The sequence below is a fragment of the Sabethes cyaneus genome, chromosome 3 (genome assembly GCF_943734655.1).
Source record: "Sabethes cyaneus chromosome 3, idSabCyanKW18_F2, whole genome shotgun sequence".
NCBI classification, from domain to species: domain Eukaryota; kingdom Metazoa; phylum Arthropoda; class Insecta; order Diptera; family Culicidae; genus Sabethes; species Sabethes cyaneus.
Window position 1 is genome coordinate 82,476,710 of NC_071355.1, and position 23,051 is coordinate 82,499,760.

At 41.3% G+C, this 23,051-nt stretch overlaps 1 protein-coding gene across 1 annotated transcript in view; it reads left to right on the forward strand.

Annotated features, from left to right (window-relative positions):
* LOC128740680 (glucose dehydrogenase [FAD, quinone]) overlaps positions 1–23,051 on the forward strand; it is an 87,424-nt gene that overhangs the window by 37,484 nt on the left and 26,889 nt on the right. Inside the window, exons 2-3 of the mRNA XM_053836241.1 lie at positions 11,207–11,391; positions 11,465–11,591. Coding sequence (XP_053692216.1) covers positions 11,242–11,391; positions 11,465–11,591 — 277 coding nt within the window. The 5' untranslated portion in view covers positions 11,207–11,241. The remainder of the gene's footprint in view (positions 1–11,206; positions 11,392–11,464; positions 11,592–23,051) is intronic.

Sequence of the window (23,051 nt, forward strand, 5' to 3'; positions counted from 1 at the left end):
ACGGTATATGTATGGTAGAGAACTATTTCAAATCAGCTTCGCATGCTGCTTGTTTCAAATTACAACTATGATTTTGTCAAATTATATACGCGCCAGAATAATTATAATTATTCTGGCAGTGCGGATATGTAAAAGTATTTATGTGGGGCTTTTGTTTATGAAGGTGATCCCGGAATGTGCGTGTATATCCAGGCATTCTAGAAATGGGTCGTTGGATGAACAATAGAGCTATCACCTTCCATCTCCAGAACTAAAATTATTTGCATTCAGGAAGACACACTTTCTAGCTAAAAGGTGCAAGTAATTTTTTTTTACATAAAAGCGCTGCCGGTCAGCGGGCGATGGATTATACCACACACACATCAAAGTTACATAATCCGACCGTTCAGACATGGCGTGTAACGTTCATTCAAACTTTATGTTTTCGGCAGGACAGTCAATCGATCAAAGTTTGGGAATCATCAACAGTCGATAGCTCCACTTCGATAGTTCGTTCAAACAATTGAGGCTCAACGCAACAATTGCGCCAAGAATATACGGTACAAATAAACATAGTAATTTAAGGCTGCTCCAAGCGTAACTCTAAAAAACAACGCCTTTCCTCTGATGCATTGAAATCCTAGCATTTTCTAAAAAAACATTTATTCGAGGGATATCTTAGCGTTTCATCGACCCAATTCACACTCCGGTCTCCGTTGTGCTTCGAGTGGATTCCTGCAGTATTAGATAGAACCGGCGCAATAAATATATATGTATATATACAGTGGTAGGTAGTGCTAAGAACATCATCCTCAGACTGGCTTCGACAACAGATCACACGGCAGGACACGTCTTCGAAGTTGAAGCGCTATTTTCACACTCGAAGGAAAGTGCAATGGAGCGCACAGTGTTTTTGCCTTTGGCCGGATGGTTGAACATGAGCATCAATCGCAAGAAGGGCATCCGTCGCCGGAGACGAAATTCCGGCGCGCAAAAGGATACCATACCTAGCTACGTTAGGTAGTAGGTACCTAAAGCCAAACTATTTATGAGTCTGTCAACCGTGGCATGGCCCGTTTTATCTGTGTGCCAGAAACGTAAACCCTCTAGACCCGGGCGGGTGAATTGGCAATTTATAACGACAGAATTTTGTTTGCTGATTGAATCGCGCGAAAAGCAATATGCTGCCACTTCAGCAGGAGCATCAATGTTAGTTTAGCTGCGCGATAAAAGCAATAAATTGGCTGCAAAATGATAACTTTATAAACTATTTGAACATTTCTGTGTGTAGGAAAGCGGTAAATTAACGAGGATGCTTGACTGATGAGAAACATTTTTTGGCAAAGACAATTCAAACTGTTTAAACATCATCACAGTATAAAATTTTCAGAAACCATTCAGGTTTTTCATAACTTCTGTAAATTTTCCAGTTTGCATCTTGATCTTTTTGAATGAATTTTTGAAATCAAAGGTATTGCGTAGCCCGTTTACATATTTAGTTTAGAGAATTGGAATAGTTATGAGTTCTATTCCGGTTTGAACATGTTACCTCTTTCAATTTAAACGACGTTTCCATCAACGAAAAAACCAACGCTTAAAAAAAACTTCGACTGTTATCGATACTTTTGTTAAGTAACGAAATCGAGTTGATACTATGATGACCGTCCGTACTGGGTTGAAGGGTGATGTTCGGTGACAGCAAGCGGCAGACATCAAACGATGGTAGTAACAAAAAGAGAAGATGTTTTCTTCCATGTTCCACAAAAGGATACCTTCAAAGCAAGTGATGCGAACGACACGAATGAAGCGATTTTCCGAATTTGGTTTTGTCGTGATAAAATCTCCAATTTGTCATGTAGCTCGATTTAGAAGGTTCCCTCTCAGCGTTGGAATATGGACGACTTGGTTGGAATTGGATGCAACTGCATCAGTATACTGTACGTGGATAACTTTAGATCATATAGGGATATAAAAGTGAAAGAAATAGTAAAATATTGAATTGGGTATCACTTTTGCTGAAAAATATTTTACTCAATAAACGTGATCTGCTGAGGAAAATCAATATAAAATTAGACTAAGCAAAAGTTCCATCACAATTTCAGCATTCAAAACCAAGCATGCAAACAGACTACAATGTTCACTACAATTAAATTATCTGAAAGGAATCATCATCCGATTCTCTTAGTATTTCCTACTTCAGACAAGAGTGACTCCACTAATTGTTTCTTGACTCACTCGCTTGACTGCATCTTTCGAGTACAACCATCTTGTCGGGTTTGATATCAATTACCGCAGCATAACAGATATTAAGCGACCGAAATTCAATGTTATTATGCCGAATCATCGATCGAACCCAATCATTAACCAATAGACAATACATCCAATCGCGCTGTCATCGTTGTTATCGTGAATCAACCCTCCCAGCGAGCATTTGCCAACATAACGCGCAGGCCGCCGCGCGCTCGCTCGGTGGCCTCTCAACCCGCTAATTTTCATAAACAAACCGACAACATCAGCTTCGAACTCGATAACATCTCGTTAACAAGTTGTTTCCACGACCACATCACCGTATAATTCCACTTGACGAACTTTTCGATTTATATTTTCCGGCTCTTTCATTATGATTTCCATTACAATCATCGACATCGCTGATGATTCAAATGATGTGGTATAGAGCATACAACAAAAACCACGAACCTAGCATTGCTACCATTCACCGAACTCCCATTGTATTCAATTATCTAAGCATTTTCGTGAGCTATCCTGTTCTCTTCGATACGGCAGACGAAGGCGAAGAAGAAAGTAAAGGAGATAAAGATGATTTAAAATCAGAGTTATTTTCCAGACGAAGAAAATCGCTACAGTCTGTCTAGTGAACCGGAAAAAGTCCGCTCTTGGGAAATTGAATCGGGCCCAAAATTCACGTATATAATTTACAATCGTCCGTCCAAGTGGGAGGTAGTGGAAATAACGAAACGAAACACCATGCAATCATGCCACAATCTGATAGCTCAATGCTTTCAGTTGAAGTTTGGCGCGTTCCACGGGACTTATGCGGTTTCATGGACGAAGACGAGTTCCAATGAATGGGCTTTCACCGCGTTTGATGGGCTCCGCTCCCAGCTGGTCGTGTAAGTTGATCCACCCGCCGCCGTGCTGACCGTGACGTGGCGTCGTTGCTGTACGATTGGCAGCCCGGATGGGGCGGGTGGAAAGTTCCCAGGCGACAAGCACTTTCGCTTACGACCCACGCTGGAAATTGGCGATGAACCGCGCTCGCCACCGTCTGCTGTAAAGACAATTGTTGAACCAAGTTTCCGATGGCCATCTCGCTGCGTAGACAAAAAGAACAACTTTCTATTTTGAAGGTGCCACGAATCGCCAGACTGAACACTGCGTGATTTATTAGGAGCCAATAAAGTGGCTGTTAGCGCCATTGAATTAATCATCGATATATCGTTGAAAGCTGAACATCATTAAAAGTTCAATTTGTTTGCTACTTAAATCATTTGAAGCTTTCAAACAAGGATTTCAGATATAAAAGGTATTGGTTCGTATCAATTGCGTATTTTAGCATTGTATACTACTGGGAAATTACGGTTAAAATGAGGATCAATATCAAACCGGGCTATAAAGCAAAACCTTGGCCTTAAATGACTTTAAAGACTTAAACTTTCTCAATCGATAGACTTCGCAGCCTGCTGTTAGTGAATACAGAACAGTTATGTGACTAGCTTAATGATCCTACTGACTCTATCTAGCAGCACCGCCTAGCCGAGGTTCATATATATCTCAACTGGCTTGTTAAACTAGCATCGTTCCTCGAGTCTAACTGGGCGAACCGAGCTATAATTTCACTCCAAAAATGAACTTTCTAGTTGGAGTTCGCAAAACAAAGTCATTTTCTAACTTTTAAAAACTGAGCAAATGTCTGATACACTGAAGTCACTTTTTACGTGATTTTCTACGCGACTATTTTTACGCGAATTTCGAAATTTACGCGGTTTCGACTTATGCAGAATATATCTTTCGCGTAAAAAGCGGCTCGAGTGTTGAGTGACAGAGTTCCTCTATCCAACTTTAACCAGACAACGGCAGGATCAACAGCTGGATTTCTTTTGGGTACAGTTGAAAGAATTCATAGTTTCATTCAATTGATCATTATTAAATATGTTTTAATTGGAACTTTAGGTCAAAAAATTAGTTTATTAGGTGGTCTTCTAAACTAAGCTTTTGTAGATAGTTGCTATTGAACCGTTTTTGACGTTTCACCCTAGTCTCCAAAAAAGAGAATATAGCCTACACTGTGCACTCCCAGATCTTATTGCGTTGCCTATCCCCAATAGCAAGAACTTTCATAGGGCAGTATCCATGGAGCAGGAGGAGGAGAAAAAGAGTTTCTACAGCCAGCTGAGCAGCGTGGTTGAGAAAATTCCGAAGGGGGACATCCTAATCCACTTAGGCAACTTCATCGCGAATATTGGCTCAACAACGCGGACCTTGAATGCGTTATGGGGCGTCATGACCTAGGAGAGATGAGCGAGAACGGACAGCTGTTTACAGAATTTTGTGGTAATAACGACAAGGTCATTGGTGGATCACTCTTTGCCCATAGACCAGCACATATAGTCACGTGGGCTTCTCGCGACGGCCGAACAGAAAACCAAATCGAGCACAGCGACATCGGCCGAAAATAAGCATTCTTGATGTACGCAACAACGCTGATATTGAATTCACCATCACCTTGTTATCGCTGAGATACGTTTGCGCTTCGCACGTGTCCAACGATAGAAGGAGAAAGTTGGATGCCGTAACGACGTCCGCTTGTTGGAGCGGACCTTTGTCGAACAACTTGAGTCCCGAATCTCGGAGTTGCCACCTAGTGAAACCATCGAAGTGTAATAGGCCGGCATCAAGAACGCATTCATCACGACCAGTAACGAAACCCTCGACAAAGCGTACAACACGACAAAACGTGGGAGTGGAGTTAGCATGGAACTTGGAGGAAGACGGACGAGCAACAAAATCAACCAGGGATAGTCTGTATTTCAGCCGAGATGCTCAAAGCTGATTTTTGTCAGCCCAGTTGATGCATCAGCTTTTCAGCAATATATGGGAAACCGCAACTTTTCGGATGGACTAGATGGAGAGCATAATAGTCAAAGTCCCTAAAATAGGAGACCTAACAGAATGCGGTAACTGGCATCACGTTGCTCTGTATTGTTCTCTCAAAGTACTCTGTAAGATAATCCTCAACCGGAGTCACGAGGAGATCAACGCTACTCGGCATCAAACTGGATTCCGTGCTGGTCGATCATGTGTACACCATATCACAACGCTCCGCATTATGTAAGAGCAGATCAACGAATTCCAGGACCCTCTTCTGTTGGTGTTCAATGACTTCGAAAAAGCGATTTACGGACTCAACCACGAAAACATCTGGGGCGCACTTATGCGTAGAAGAGTTTCAGATATGCTAGTCCACCTTATCGAGGCTCAGTTCGAGGAACTCTCGTGTAAGGTGTTGTACAAAGGCGTCTTGTCTGACTCTATAAGGATTACTGCTGGTGTGAGGCAAGGCTACATTTTATCACCGCTACTGTACTGTTTCTCATCGTTATGGAGGAGATATTGGTTGGAGCGATTGACAGTAGACCAAATCAAGAATTATCTCCCCTAAGGATGGAGCAGCTAAATGACCTCGAAATAACCTACGACATTCTCGCTCGCAGAACTCCATCGTCTTCATCGTGAAAAACTCCATCTTCGATGTCATTAACGACCGATAGCAACAGAAATTCGTGGATGTAGGTGGCAGTGGACCGGACACACCTTGAGGAAAGGAGCGAGCGAGGCAGACCCAGAGGCTCGTGGCGACGCAGCTTAGCCAACAGCATCCGAGCTGTAGATGAGAGCCTGTTCTGGCGACAGGTCATGGCAGGTAACCATTGGCAATGAAGATCTCTGATTTCATCCATTAATTCGGCCGGACCCGCGGACATGGACATATAAGTAAGTAAGTAAGTAAGTAAGTAAGTAAGTAAGCAAGTATCCGTGGCAGCCCATGCCACCACGGATCAAATTTTCATACTCCGACAAATCCTCCAGAAGCATGAGGAGTAAAACGTGCCCATATATCATATTTTCCTGGATTTCAGAGCAGCACGTGATGCAGTCGAGCGCAAACAGTTATGGCATATAATGCAAGAATACGGTCTCCCGGACAAACTGACGCGGTTGATCAAAGGTACCCTAGAGCGAGTGATATGGTACGTGCGTGTTACGGGGGCACTCTGGAGGCTCTTCGATACGCGCAGGGCGTTGCAACAACGAGAGTGACTGTCTTATATAACGGGTGGCAACTGAAATTTTGGAATTTTATTGCGGCCCTTATACTCAACAACAAATGAGCTAAGAGAGAAATGAGAATATGTATGTGTTAGCTCTCTCTCTCCTCTTTTTGTTAATATTTTTGGTTTTGTTTATGCTTGCCTTGTTTTGCCTAAAATGACGTCGAAACAAGAAGCATTTCAAGAGCGCGTTGTACAGTTCTACGAACTGCCACAGAAATCGCGGGAAAAAGTATACGGTACAACTTTTAAAAATCGAATATGTTACGGCTTCGAATGTTTACCATATCCTCAGATGCCCAACAACTATTCGCAAGCAAGGTAGTGGAAGACCAGCCAAAATTATGGACGCAGCAAAATGCAAAAAGTTGATTGGTAGAAACAAGAGATGCATTCGCAAAGTTGACATGACGGCCGTACAACGCTCCTGTTACGACGTTAAACAAAAGCTTCGCCGAACAGCCAATTACGGACCGTTTTCAAATGTACACTAATTTATTTTCAACAATGGATAATGTATCTTTAATTGCGGTAGATCAGATCTTCTTCGTGTATCTTTGTTTTTTTTGACAGCTTGAGAAAAAATTCCAAAATTTTAGTTGTCACCCGTTAATAAGGAGATCGATCTAGCGTCGCATTCCCAGCCGTGAGATTCGGAGGCGTATTATCAGCGGAAGTCGTGCTTACTATGGGCTTCACAAGCAATTGCGGTCGAGCAGACTAGGTCCCTGTACAAAGTGCACCCTGTACAAGACGCTTATTAGACCGGTTGTTCTCTACGGGCATGAAACATGGACAATGTTCGAGGAGGACCTGCGAGTGCTAGGAGTTTTCGAACGGCGAGTGCTCAGAACGATCTGTGACTGCGTACAGGAGAACGGAGTAAGGAGGCGGAGGATGAACCATGAACTCGCACAGCTCTTTGGCGAACCCAGTATCCAGAAGGTGGCTAAAGCTGGACGGATACGATGGGCAGGACATGTTGCAAGAATGCCGGACAACTATCCTGCAAAGATGGTGTTCGCCTCAGATCCGGTAGGAACAAGACGACCAGGAGCGCAGCGAACAAGATGGTTAGACCAGGTGGAGCGAGATCTGGTGGAGAGTACTCGGTGTCCGAGGAATTGGAGAGCGGTAGCCCTCAACCGAGTTACATGGAGAAACTTTGTTCAACAGGCTTTGTTCAACAGCGTCGCATTCAAACGGAAAATCGGGCCTATTTTGTCCTTCGCCAAACGCTGCGATCAAAAAGACGACGTAGTTCTCTATGGACTTGACGCAGTGACGCTACTCACAGAGGACGCCTTTGTCGTGTTCGAGTGGAAGGAGCTGCGAACGATATTCGGCGGAGTACAAACTTAAAGCGGAGAGTTTCGGAAGCGTTTGAATCACGAGCTACAGGCACTGCTTGGAGAAATTTCCATCGTACATCTGTCGAAAGTCGGTAGGTTACGGTGGGTCGGAAACAGGATGCGGGACGACAGTGAGATGAAAACGGTTCACTTCAACAGCTGGCAGCCAGGGCTCCAAAGTGCGACATGGCTGCTCGATAAGGTTAAAAGCGACTTACAACTTTTGAGACGCTTGGGACATTGGCGACAAGTAACCTAATATCGAGTAGAATGGAGACTACTGCTTGAAACAGTACGAGTCACGACGACGAGGGTCATACAAGTGTAGAACAAATTTTTTTCTGGAGAGGGGGGTTTCTAGAAACCCGTAGCTACGTTCTTGGGCAGACATCATAAAGGTTACATCTAGAGTGAGACATGGTTGCACATTTTTACCTGCACGAAATCTTAGTTGGAGCGATTGATGGTAGATCAAATCGAGGATTACCGTGGAATTCCTTAAGCCATGGTCGACAGAAAATTTGAAAAGTCACTATTTTTTATTTCTGTCCTAGATTCTATAGACTATCTGCTGTTTTGATACTAATTTTGCAACAATCGGACCAGGGGAAGTGGACGAAACACAAACATATACCTAAGTATACAACCCTGCATCACAAAGATACTCGACGTAATAAAACGCCACTCCTATAAAAGCACGATTTTCAAACTTCGTGTACCTTTTTCTCGGATACTAAACAACTTAACAAAGTTTTTTTGTTTTGTTGATAGACGCGTAAGGAAAACTTTAACAGCTTTGTTCACAAAATACAACCATAAAAAAGAGAAAAAGAAGCAAAAACCTTTTATTTCGACCATCTGATCATCATGTTTCGTTCACAAAAACGCTTGCTTATTAGATCAGCGTCATACTTAAAGGCCAAATGAGAGGCTAAAAAAATTGATTGTAATACTTTTCATTATTAATGAATAGGTACCAATGATGTCAAACAAAACCCGATAGGTTTAATTTGTGGGCCTTTTCTGAAGTCAAACCGGTTCCATTTCTAAGATTTCATGAACGATATTCGCATCTAAGATCTAAATTAACGCTGGTATGTTGGCTGAATAATAAACGTTTCATGGCCCTATAAAAATACCAATAACGTTTCGTCCGTTACTTTTTGTTTCTAGCCATTGGATTCGAAAAGCCACTGTTGCAGTTTTAATGATCGTTTTTGTAGTGTTTCGTCCGCACCACTTGTTCTAGCTACATTTTCCAACAAATAAGGGCCAATATAATGCAACTAGAGCGCGTAATCCGCACCCAGTATTGTTCTGAATATCTAAGATTCCACTTGCCACTTCAATTACAGACCTAAGAAATCAAAAAAACTTAATGTAGCAACGCTGCAGTTTCAGATCTTTGCGCAAGACTTTCTACATAGCAAAACAAAATAGACTCCAAGTTGATAATATCGACGACGAATAGACAAATTTCAATCTTATGTGCAATCACTTCTTCATCTGATTTGCTTTTGCACATCCAAAAGGAATAAATTGGACATCAAAATTTTCGATTGTTCAACGACTAGCTAGCTTGTGTACAATTAAAACCCTATTTCAGCAGTTGTAATTATATAAAGCCCAGTTCTGATGATAACAGTGAAATAAAGGGATATAAATTACCCAGAAATGTTTCTAAGTATCAATTTTGCGCTAACTTAAAAAATAACAATAGAATTAACTATTATTCTCCGACACCTTAAAACTTAATTGCAGTTGTTTACTTGATTTTGATCGGCCATAAACCAGGTGGGTTATAGCTTCCGTGGGGCACGATATTCGTTATTACATCATCACTGAGGCCGTCCGCCAACAACCACACGATCCGATTAAGTGCAATCTTCCGGTCTGCAGCGTGTGAAATCCACAAGCAAACAAGTTCAACGGGAATCCAGCCTTAAACCAGTTTCCAAATACTGACCTTTAATATTCAAGGCTGCTGACATTTTCTTCGATCGATTGCGAAATTCTCTCCGAGGCCATACCTTGATCTTTAATAATCAAGATCACTTCACTTTCGCGACTGGTAGTGCAAGTTTGAGGACTTGCACGATCCTTCGTATGTGATGAATGTACATTACAGCTACTCGATTATTCTTCCTACATTTCGTCCTACTTCCAAATATTCCCTCCTACAGATTTTATAATCGCATGTCGTAGAATTGAAATATAGTAAATGGACACCACGAAATTATTTTCATCCGTTAATCAATACGAAAATAAAAGCAACCATTTGTCTCTATCACTTCCGGGAAGCAACTCTGCACTCCACTCAAATCTCCTCTTTTATTTTTCTCCTTTATAGTGTCTTCGAATTTCGCTGACCGGATTCGTACAATCTTCTGTAAATAATACTTAGGAAGCAGGTTGAATGATTTCTTTCTTCCGCCGGAACGAAAACAATCGAAATCAATCGGTGTGAAGTGGAATCTTGTTACGAAAATTGATTTAACACCCCGACGTTTCAAGTATCGGAACGATAGCTATCGTTTCAGAGAATCGAAGTCCGCACACTTACGAGTTATTTGAAACGAAGTTGGCATTAATAGTATTTATAACTTTTTATGATTTTTTATGTCATTGAACATCTGCATACAGCATTGACTCGTTGCGCATAGTTCTTAGAAACGTTTGTCATAAATTTTTTATCAAAATATGAAAAAAATAACGCAACTGTATCTACAGAATGATCCGCTATTTATTTCGGAAAAGTAAGAAAAGGTGCAGCAGAGTCGTTTATTAATACCCCTCTTACATAAAACAGTTTTCACATACACATTTTATTTGTTGTTGATGAAAAACAAATTATTCTTTTCTATTGACATTCTGTCATTTCCCACTATTTTGTAATACCCGGATTGCAACAGTTTATCTAAGGGCACCAATAATAAATTTAAACCATTTAACCCTCTTCAGTGCAATTGCAATGCTAATGTGAGAACTGTCTCCTCCGGTTGACGATAATAATGATTTTGTCTTGAAAGGCTGAAACATTATTAATTTTAATATCTAAGACCTCTTTCAACCACCATCGCCATCTATCATGCCAGCAGCGCGATGGAGGCCACGATTTTAAATTAGACGAGTTCATGATCCAGTTTGCTCCACTCTTTACTTTGTTGGTCTGCACTAATCTCTTCACCCATTACCTCGCTTTGGCGTCTGCTGCACCCCCGCTAAATGTGCTCAACTGCTAGCATCATTTTCTCGTAGCCAACTACTCAAAGATACCCTGCACCTTGAAATAGCACCGCCATCCGTTGCTTTTACCTTGGAAAATTGCTCATTTTAACGATCAAAAAATATTGATTTAGTGCTGACAATCATAATCAACACCATTATTCCATTAATATTAAAACAAGGACCGTTACGACGTGGCGTAACTACACATTCCACCATTCATTTCGGAAAAATTTTCATTGCAGGGGTCAATCTACTAGTTTGTTGTATTTAATCCCTCTTTTACTTTTTCTTTTTCAGAACTAGCTAGAGACCGAGAGTGCATCATTCGCAGGATGTCGTCCTGCGCTTGCCCGATGAACCCGCCGGTCGGGGCCACTCTGGCAGCTCTGTGTGGCGGATCACAGTATATGCTATTTATGGGCCTGCTAGAGGTATTCATACGGTCCCAGTGCGACCTGGAGGATCCTTGCGGGCGGATGAAGGTAATGTGCTAATTAAAATAAGCTTTAGAAGCGATTCTAACGTGCATGCGGATACACTGTCTGTCATTTTCAGTCCAAAACATCCCGAAATACAGATTACGAGTATGATTTCATCGTGGTGGGTGGCGGTTCCGGTGGATCAGTAATGGCGTCGCGTTTGTCCGAGATCAAAAACTGGAAAGTGCTGCTGATAGAAGCGGGTGAGTGAACATAGTGATGAGAGCCGGTACTAGAGCTTTCGAATGCTTTCTCAGTCGGAAACTTAATTAATAGATATTATTTTCGGTCAATGTGGTCATTGATCATGATTATTTGAACGTTAATTAGTGCATGCAATCATAGTTTGGATTAATGATTTTAAATTCTGTTTGAATTTCTTAACATTTAAATATTTTATTCATCTTCGCCAATAAAGAGTGCGTTTTTATTATCACGGCTAAAGATTCGGGAAATTGAGAATAGGAACCATAAAATTCAGGTGTAAAAAATAACATTATTTTCATCATTTTCGGAGAACATCTAAACATCTACCATTGTTCGCAAAGTCGTGAAAAGTTGAGTTTTTAGTAGTTGGACCGTTCTCGAAATACTCACTTATTGCTTATATATCAATAGACCGCTCAAAGGACGCTGATATATTGGGACTTGTGTCGAACCTAACCGTTGCAAACATACCGATGCTTTGTAAGTGTCACTCAAATCACATAGAAATCATAGAAAATTAATTTAAGCCCGTTCACATGAATCATTGGTTACGTATAACCTGATGGTTTCATGGATTCCTGGGTGAAGTTGGTAAGCCAACAGAGTAGACAATTTAGGATTCATTAAAACGCAAATTGCAGTTGGATATTCATGCAGTATTTTATTTCGAGTACCTTACGTTGTCGGTCAGAAATAGACTCGAATACTTCTACGTTGATGCTGACAATAATATCCAAAAAAAAACCTAGCGATAAAGTTAATTCAAACAATACCACCTCTCGCGAAAACTTTACGCTTTTACAAAACAACTGGTCAAATGGATGGCATAGGCAAAAAAATGGACAAACAAGTTTATAACCGAAAATGCTGCATGCGATGACAGCCTAGTGTTATCGTCTATGTTTGTGCTGACAAATCCCAGGACTTACATATATCCACTGGTAGTATTTTCATATATATGAACGGAAATAAAAACAAACTTTTAAAATCTGTATCACTACTTTAATGGCTAATCGCAGCTAAACCCAATCAGATTGGATTTGATATTAGTGGACAAACTGAAGAAACTTCTACCGAATTGGCTGTAAAAGACGAAAATCTCATGTGACATAGACCGATGGCATGTCCTACGAAGATTAGAAGTTAACCCAGCGAAAACGAGCCTTCATAGCGTTCCGACTAAAACGCTAGAAGAAGTGTACACACTTAAAAAAATTTACGCAATACCGCAATGTTTTGATGAAATTAGAACTGTTGAATGTTCAGTGAAAATTTCGATGATGCCAAACGTTAATAAAGGTCCGACATCATCGAAATTTATTCGGTAAAATTTTTTAAGTGTGTATAATGGGCGAGGTGGAGTTTTTAAGTGTATCCACAATCTGCAGTCATTATGCATAAACTGATTAGTTGGTGATTTGCAGTCATGGATTAGGGGTGACATTGCGATTCTCGTTTCGAGTGATTTTGGTTCGTTTCGACCACGTTAAACAAATGGGCGAAACGAACCAAAATCACTCGAAACGAGAATCGCAATGTCACCCCATATCAAATAGAAACGAATGATGAAAACAAGCTAAACATTCCTTTATAAAATCTTTGACAGAGTAACAGCCCATTCATATAATTTGATAAAAAGTTCAATTTCACAAACGGTTGCGCACTGTCATTTAAAACACTTTACGCACCCAAACACTACACAAAAAGCTCTAATTGCATTATATTTTCACAAGGTTTTCGCTCGAATGCAATTTTAGATCTTTTTGCTGGTGTTATTTATTTATTTATTTATTATTAAATCAACGGGCTCGAGATAGCCCCAATGATTGTCGATAGTTACATAAAAATACAGTCAAGTGAGTAAAATACAAATACAAAAACAGTTAAAATATAAGTCTACATCACTCGCGGATTATTGCTCCCGAAAAAAAGCTTGCAAATCTTCTGCCAAGTATTCGACGCGACAGATGAAAATCGAATAATGATGACACTTGATTAAAAACTCGCTGCAAGCCACCGATAGCGCCATTCATAGAGTAATTAGTGCGACGAACTGGTAGTCTCAGCATGGCGCTACTACGCAGTGCTCGTGGTTGCACATTTATGTTAATCTGCTCCATAAGCACAGGGCTGTCTATTCTACCCTGCAGGCAATCCGCAATAAACAAAGCTCTAGAGGCAGCTCTACGAGCATAGAGAGGTTCCAAGTCAATCAGCTGACAGCGGCTTACATAACTAGGTAGAGGGAACGGGTCTCTCCATGGCAACCTTCGCAAAGCGAATCGAAGAAATCGGCGCTGAACTGATTCAATTCTCTCTGTACTGTTGTTGTAGTTAGGATTCCAAACGGGCGAATAGTATTTCAGGATGGACCGCACCAGCGAACAATATAGTGACTTAAGGCAATATATATCAGAGAACTTTTTCGCGATCCTGAAAATGAAACCTAATGACCTCGAAGCTTTAGCGATAATGTACGAGATATGCTCCTTGTACGTTAACTGCGGATCCAAGATAACTCCCAGGTCTTTTATATACGAAACACGTTCGATGGGTGTGCCATTGAGCTCATAACAAAACAGGATCGGGTCTTTTTTCTGCAGAAAGTGATTATTGAACACTTCCCCGGGTTCACTAACATGCGGTTCACATCGCACCAAGCGGCAAAGGCCTCCAACTGATTTTGGAGAAAGTGACAATCGTCTGTCGAACGGATCTGGGAAAACATTTTCAGGTCATCTGCATACGAGAGTCGAGGGCATTTGATAGCCAAATTAACGTCGTTGAAGTAGAGCAGAAAGATCAAAGGTCCCAGATGGCTTCCCTGAGGTATACCTGAAGAGGCTAGATAGCTATCGGACCTACAATCTCCAATGGTAACCACCAACTGTCGATTGGTCAGATATAAGCGAAACCAGCGCAAAAGGTTGTCGCTAACGCCCAGTCTATGCAATTTTGCAATTGCGATGTCATGGTTTATCTTATCAAAAGCGGCCGACAAGTCTGTGTATAAGACATCGGTTTGAGCACGGTGGTCCATACTTCCCGTTATGTATGATGTTAGACACAGCAGGTTAGTGGTGGTAGAGCGCTGGGAAATGAAGCCATGTTGATCGGCACTTAGATATTGTTTGAAGTGTGACAATAGAGGTTCCATGATTACCAACTCAAATAGTTTTGAAACTGCACTGAGCGATGTGATTCCTCTATAGTTGTTCACATCTCGTTTACTACCTTTTTTATGCACAGGAAACATATGCGCAAATTTCCAACACGATGGGAATACGCCGCTAGAGATAGACTTTCGGAATAGGTAGAGCAATGGCGTCAACAAACAGGATATGTGTCTCTTCAGGAATGCAGAAGGTACTCCATCAGGTCCAGGGTTGAAGGACGACTTAAGCATGGAAGCGGCTTTTGAGATTTTCTCGACGTTGACATCAATGGCGCCTAGTGTTTGACCATAAATTGGAACATTGCATGCTGCTAGGGCAACATGGTCAACGCTCAATACCTCGTTAGTGAAAACACTTGCAAATTTGCTGGAAAAGGAACGGCATATATCCTAAGGTGCGGCAGCGATTTCCCCGTTATACTCCATAGATGACGGGAGGCCGGACTCTCTGCGTTGATCGTTTACATAGTTCCAGAAGCACTTCGGGTGACGCTTTAGTTTTCGTTGAATGCTCTGTTGATGCCGTGAAAAGCATTGCCTACTGGCTCGCCTATATAAGTGGCTCACTCTCGCATAATGACGTTTTGTCGTTATTGTCGGCAGTACAGTATGGGAGCTCGTAGATCACCTCAAGCTTGTCGGCAACTACTAAGTCTACGTGGCTAACCAGGCTGCTGAACTTCTTCTTTACCACTTGTGTCCATTCATTTTTTTTTTTTGGAAATGGAGAAAGTGTCTGATGCGAAGAATAATTAATTGTATGAACTGGAAAATTTCGATATAGACCAAAAATATATCGGGTTGTGCAATGACAGGTGGAGCTTGCACTCATGCTCTTTCGGTTGGTACCCGAATATTATACTCACTAAACTACTGCCACCTGTTATATTAGGTAGTCTAATGCCTACGTTTGTTTTATATTCCCAATTCTATCATCCTCCGCATATAAATCACATACTTCCCATGCGACGATATTATTTCCGCATGAATACTCAATCAGTGCAATAGAAGCAAAGCAGTGCGTTGCCGACGGTTGCACGGCAAGTCTCGAAAATAAAACCATCATCGCGTGTGTTTTATCGTTCTTATTAACTTGTATATGACTATATGCGGTCATGAGGTAAACTTTCATTTTGTTTACGACGCATCATTTTCGAAGTTCATTCTATCACGAGTTGTGACTCACGATCACTTTCAACCCAATGCCATATGATAGCGTATAATTTCGGCGTTTCATTTGTATGTGACGGGGACAGAACACGATGTAACAGACGTTAGGTATACAGACGAGAGACATAATTATTGCGAGGCCGTATGAACATGAGACCAAATGGACGGTAGGACGAATGGACACCGAATAGACGTCGTCCGATCAAATTCGAACTCGAATGCGAGATCAATTGGCGTAGAACTAATTACACGTTATTTCTTTCCACTCATTTCTCATTTACCACTTCCCACTTTTTACTTCTCACTAATCACTTCGTACTTCTATGTTCACTCTTAGCGCATCGCAATTCTAACTTCGCACTTCTCACAATTTTCACTGTTCACTTTTCATCGAAATGATTCGTTTTCCTACAAGCGAGATGCTGTTAACGCTTCATAGATGACGATTGAAATACTGTTATAATCCATTCGGTCTTATAGTGTGCCTAACGGTCCGTCTACTGCGATGTGAAGTAGTAGAGGTGTGGACCAACGTATTGTTTGTTTGTGTTAGCAGTGCAAATAATATAAACAGCAGGGGTGACGTCAATCTCGCACTATTATTCTACGGGCATAAAAAAGCATAAACATTGTGCCGTACAACGATGACTCTAACATACCTATACTGCTTATGCTAAAATATGCTAAAAAGTATAGGTGTGTTAGAGTCATCGTTGTACTGCACAATGTTTATGCTTTTTTATGCCCGTAGAATAATAGTGCGAGATTGACGTCACCCCTGCTGTTTATATTATTTGCACTGCTAACACAAACAAACGATACGTTAGTCCACACCTCTACTACTTCACATCGTAGCCCGTGTATTGCCCACGGTTGATCGTACTTACTCAATTGGGTATTTTAATTTTCCCAAAAAAGTTACTTTTTTTACCTCATTTGATAGCCCGTCGTTTTCTGAATCTAACAGTTCTTTTTTTATTTCATTTGAGTCAATATTTGATGAAAATGATTTGCTGTTTTACAGATATCAATCAAGCCGATTGATTGAAATGATATCAGAAGTTCTCTTCCTCTCTTCTATCTTTCTGATAAATCTTTTCATTTTGACCGAGCTTTTGACAGCTCCCATATGAAACTTGTATCGTCTGATGACCATAGTTTATCTATCCATTGTGTTGTCGAAGGCGAGCTGAGAAGAAAAATGGTTTACTTATAAGCTATCGTCTAATCTCAAAAAATTTTTTGAAATTAAAAAAATGCTTTTTTTTATTACTTTCACTCGACAAATTTGGAAAAGCCTTCATGTGACTTTACAGTAACATCATATTTTATCATAATATGCGAGAATTTAAATACCGCTAAAATACCCAATTGACCTAACGTCTTATAACAGGTCTGCGTAGTATAATTCCTCCATCTAATTCGGTCCATGGCAGTTGGTCTCTCGTTCCGCGGGTACCCAGTGCTCACCAGATCTTGCTGCACCTGGTCCTGCTACCTCGCTCGCTGTGCACCTCTTCGTCTTGTTCCTACCATTTTAGCATGATAGTTGTCCGGCATTCTAGCAATATGTCCCGCCCAACGTATCTGTCCAGTAGATGGTTCTTAGCACCCGCCGTTCGAAAACATCGAGTGCTCGTAGGTTCGTGCCCGTAGAGGACAATCAGTGTTTGTGGAGTTTGTAGTATGCCCGGCTTCCGCGGATAATACGCCTTTGAATCTCATGATCTATTTCCAGTGAGGCAAGGTATACGAACTCGCAGACTACATCAAACTCATCCTCGTTGATTGCCACGGTACTTCTCAAGCGTCCTCGGCCGCGCTCGATCCCGCCCTTCAAATTTATTGAAAATCGTGCCCGCATTTCGATCGCCGCTCGTCTTATAGTCTTATCAAGTGCAATGCTGAATAACAGGCAGGAAAGACCACCTCCTTGTCGTCCCCTGCGAGATTCGAATGGGTCCGATAATCTACCTGAGATTCCACACAGCACTGGATCCCATCCATCGTAGCCATGATAAGTCTAGTAAGCTTACCCGGCAAGCCGTTTTCGTCCAAAATTTTTCATATCTTTTGTCGGTTTACACTGTCATATGCGGTTTTGAAATCAATTAACAGGTGATGCGTTGGGACTTGGGACTCGGAATTCGAAGATTTGATTGTAGACGTTGTAGACCGACCCTCCATGAAGCATGGTAACTTCCCACAAATCTATTGGCCATTGGCGATAGTCGATGAAAAACGACTTGGAACCGCACTTTGTAGGCGGCATTCAGGATAGTGATCGCTCAGCAGTTCTCACAATCCAGCTTATTGCCTTTCTTGTAGTTAGGGGAGGGCAAATAATCTTGTTTTTCCATTTCTCCGGACTACTCCGGGTCCTAAATCCTAAATCGTGATAATCAGTTGATGCAGAGAGTCGGCCAACTTGTCCGGGCCTATTTTAATAAGTTCCGCTCCAATGCCATCTTTTCCCGCAATTTTGTTGTTCTTCAACCACTGAATGACTTCTTTAACTTCCCTTATCGATGTTGCTTGCTACACCAATGAGGTCGCTTGCTCCATTACCCTGGTCTTCCGCCTGCACGCCATTCAGGTGTTCATCATAGTGCTGCTTCCACCTTTCGATCACCGCACGGTCGTCAGTCAAGATGCCTCCATCTTTATCTCTGCATCTCGGTCCGCGGCACAAAGCCTTTGCGGGATTCGTTGAGTCTCTAATAGAACTTCCTTGTACCGTGAAAGCGGTACAGCTGTTCGAGTTCATCGCACTCCTTCTGATGGCGCTTCTTCTCCTGGAAGAGTCGGGCTTGCTCTCTACGCTTCTGTTTGTATCGCTCCACATTCTGACGGGTGGCTTTACGCAGCATTCGTACCCGCGCTGCGTTCTTCTCATCCAATATCTACTAGCACTCCTCGTTAAACCATTCGTTACGTAGATTCGGTGTCACAGGGCCTAAGACGTTCTCCGCTTTGCTGGTAATGACTATTATCACGGCATTCCAACAGTCCTCAAGAGGGGCTTCATCCAGCACACTGACCTCTGCACACCTCCTTACTTGACAGGCATATTTTCGACGTATTGATGAGTGCGGGAATATTATTGTTAAAATATCAATTTGCCTAGGACTCGCATAATTGCTGCAAGGCAAAATATCCTTACCATCACTTGCTAGTGAACCGAATCAATGCTAGTGCCCGGATAGGTTCTGAGTTCTGACGTCGATAATCTCAGAAAAGTGCCGACCATGTATCACAACGTGGCCGATTTGTGATTCCGTCTGGTTGGGTGATCTCCAGGTGTCCCGATAGTGGAGGTTATGCTGGAAGAAGGTACTACATATGGTCATGTTCTTGGAGGCGGCGAAACGCCAAGTTTTAGGCCGTTTTCATTCGTTTGCGGGTTCGCTGAACCGTCCAAACACCAGTTTAAATGCTTCCTCCTGGCCAACCTGAGCATTACAGTCAATGATGATTTTGTCATCATGTCTTGGGAAGCGGTCGTATTCGCGTTCTAATTGCGCGTAAAATTCGTCTTTGTCATCATCGGTATTTCCGAGATGAGGGCTGTGCACGTTAATTATGCTTATATTGAAGAATCAGCCATGAATTCTACGATGTCGAAATTGCGGATCTTCACTTCCTTAGAAAGCACGTGGGTACTTCCGAGGACATTTAGGGACCGACAGTTCCACGTTCCTAATTTCCAATCGTTAGTACGATTTCGTCGCCTGGGTCCTTGCCGATTGCTCTGATTACTTGCGTCGTTCATTGCTTTACGTTGTGTGCATTGCGCTTTTTTAGTTATGCAGGCTTGCCAAGCCTGCAACCAACCCCACAGTATCGCCGGAAGGGCATCGTAGCTCGAAGGAGCCCTCCTTTCCTGTCAGCATACGACCCTGGTTTCCTTGATTTGGATTATGACATTCAAAGCATTTTTAATTTATACGTCGTGCAGAATAGCGGGTTCAAATTAAAAAGTGTTCAAATTAAAAACGGTCAAACGCTTGCCGGTGCGTTGAAAATAAAAAAATTAAAGGTTTTGCAAAAAAAAATACACGAAATACGAAGAGACATCAGCGAAACGCAACTTTTTTCATAAAAAATTCAAACAAACTTTCTGATTTTTCTGCACGGTAACTGTAAAATGAACCTATGTGCATTTTCTAACACTAGATGATCCCTGTTATTCATTCAATACTGATAATCACCCGTAAACCAACCGGTTTAAAAGCCATCTCAATGGCTGCTGCAAGAAAGCACACTGCACATAGGTAATCCTCTGTAAAACGAAAGAAGACTGTAAGCCAGCGAAAGGATTCACAAGAGCACACGCTAAACGTGCGACCCACAAGATTTACCGTCATGGCACCTTCGTGAAGGTCGCTCACCTTGCAGCGGGCGACGCGGTAATGCCTTGCTACTGTTGTTGGCTGCTCTTGCAGCCGGATAAATATAGTCCAATACTACCATAAAAAAACTAGCATGGAGGAGTTTCATTGTGATACACGCCAGCTTACAGTGGATTCCCGACCGTTGAATTCCACCGTTCACCGAGAGGTGGTAAGATCACGTTTGCTCAGACGGGTCGAAAATAAATATACAAAAAAGCGTTGTATGAATAAGGTGGTTTTCCGTTTAGTCAAGCGAAAGTAAATTCCAAAATGAATCATTATTTTCTGTCCACGATAAAAATATGCAATACCAGCTAGGTATTTATACACAAAATTTATTTAAAACTTTGAGGTATAAATGGTCTGAAGTATAACTATATGATGGAAATTAAAACTTTCGAATAGAACAGCAGACATTACTCAATCAGCCTAAATCTTCCGCATGAGGATTCTTACTAATCACAATGCAATGCACAGCGAAAGAAAAATTATTGTTTTTAGTTGGGTTTCATATGCCATTACTTCAAACCTTGGAATCAAACCTAAGGCCGTTGAACATCGTGCTAGAAAAAGATTATCAGTTACGGGATCAAAATAAAGCAAACAGCGCAAATGTTTCGAAATTTAACCCCTGAAGGGCTGGAGTAAAGTTTTTTTTAGAAAGGAAACATGGACCACTATAGCTGAACCACAAAAACATCGTGACTGGGAACTTGGAAATGGCTATGCGGGTTTGACTTTCAAAGCGTGCTTTTGTTGCAGACCGAATTAGGTATGAGTTAGCTTTCGCGGTAGATCAGTTTGAAGATAACCACTTCTCTAAGCAATTTTTAATAAGTTATATCGATTAGTAAGAAAAAATAATAACAAGTTAAAATATTAGTTAGAATATTTTATAGGCAGTGAAATTTTAAATAACAAAATGCTTTATCAAAGCTCACACCGAATTACGTCCACTTATATTGCATGAATTACAGACAAACAGTTAAAACAAAAAGAATTTATTAGAATACACCAACACGCACGGCCGGGCCGTAAGCAGTAAGTAGAACCATCAGAAATGCGATTCCTTTCCATGCTGGCAATGAACTTATCACAATAATTATGAACACTTGAGCAAAACTGGATCATATGTGCTACCGAGCAGACCATAAACGTACTCGTCCGTGCTCTTCGCTGCTGCTTATGAGCCGTCTTCTTCTCTTGACTATCTTGACTGGCAAAAAAAACTGGTTGATCTTTCTCAAGGGACCTCCGCGGGCTTAAAATAAATCCAACAGCACGCATGACATTTACCGAACTAAGTCGGTTACAACTGAAATGGTCGCAGTTCACTAACCATTCACTGAGCGGACGAACCTTGTGCCGTATGCGTATATTTCTTTTACGAGTAGATCCTAAAAAAATCATTTTATATTTATTTCATGCAAAAGTATTAAGATAATGATGAGACCTGATTGAAAGATGTTAATTAAGAAGAACTGTATTCAATCGACAAAGCAAGATGAGCCTTATGCAATTTAAAATCTCTTTGTATGGAGTTCCTCAATTTGTTTTCCTCAAGTATATCACACTTGAAAAATTAAATTTTTTACCCAATTGCTATTGTCCGCATTTTTTCGAATCCGGACGACTGTTATTCTGCAAAATTTCTGCAGGTCAGGCAAGTTTTTCTGGCTGTAGAATAACGACAATGCCTTGCGTGAGTTATTTTCATTTATGAATGACGGAAATTAAAACGATTAGTCGACATTGTCTTCTTCGTCGCACGAGAAAACATAGGAAATTTGGCTGGTAGGACTTCTTCAATGATAAAAAGCATTTAAATAGATCTCAGCTCACTTTGATTAATCGCATGCGATAGACAACTAACTAAAATATTAGGGAATAACTAGTTTTGCATTGTGTGTCATAAAAATGCTGATATTTTTAATAATTTGTGTTGGATAGGACGGGAATAGGCAATTACGACGATGTAGCAACATACCCTACTTTTCGTTTCAGCAGTTTGCAGCAGTTTCTGTCAGTACTATTTAACCACTTGCAAGAGGTACTGTGATGTCCTTACATGATTAGCAATCCACTCGGCGGAATATCCTCGTATTTCATATTAATCGATTTGGGAGTTGGCAGGTTCAATGTATTCTGCTTTAACGGGATACCCATCGATTGTCAAATCGTTCCATATGGCCGCCAACGTTTCACCCGCATTTTGGAAATTTCTCGCTTCAAGTTTTGAGCTGTCCATCCAAATGTGATCCATAATGGTCATGTGGGAGTATTAAACCTACTAGCTCCCGGGAAAAGCGGAGCCATTCGGCGCTCATTGCGGTAGAAAGCAATTCGTCCTGGTACATTTGTGCCACTGAATACCACATGAAGGTCATATTCCATGAAGTGGTGGTTCGCCATTTCAATTATTACCTTTTTATAACGAAGGTTCTCATCTGGGCCTCCATCTACGATTATTGTTATTACCGGTTTAATCGTTTTTTGATAACGAGCTATTTCGTCGAATTCAGACAGCACACAAACCCATTTGACGTAGGACTACATCTTTCAGGAAGGTAGCTGGTATAGGGTGTCATTCCAAAAAATCTTTCTAGAAAAGCGATCAGGTTTTGAACGCTAATAGCTTAGTATCCTTGATGTTGAACTATTGAAATTGAAAATAATGAACCTATGTTTTACCAAAATTCTCGCTTCGTGATTGGTTG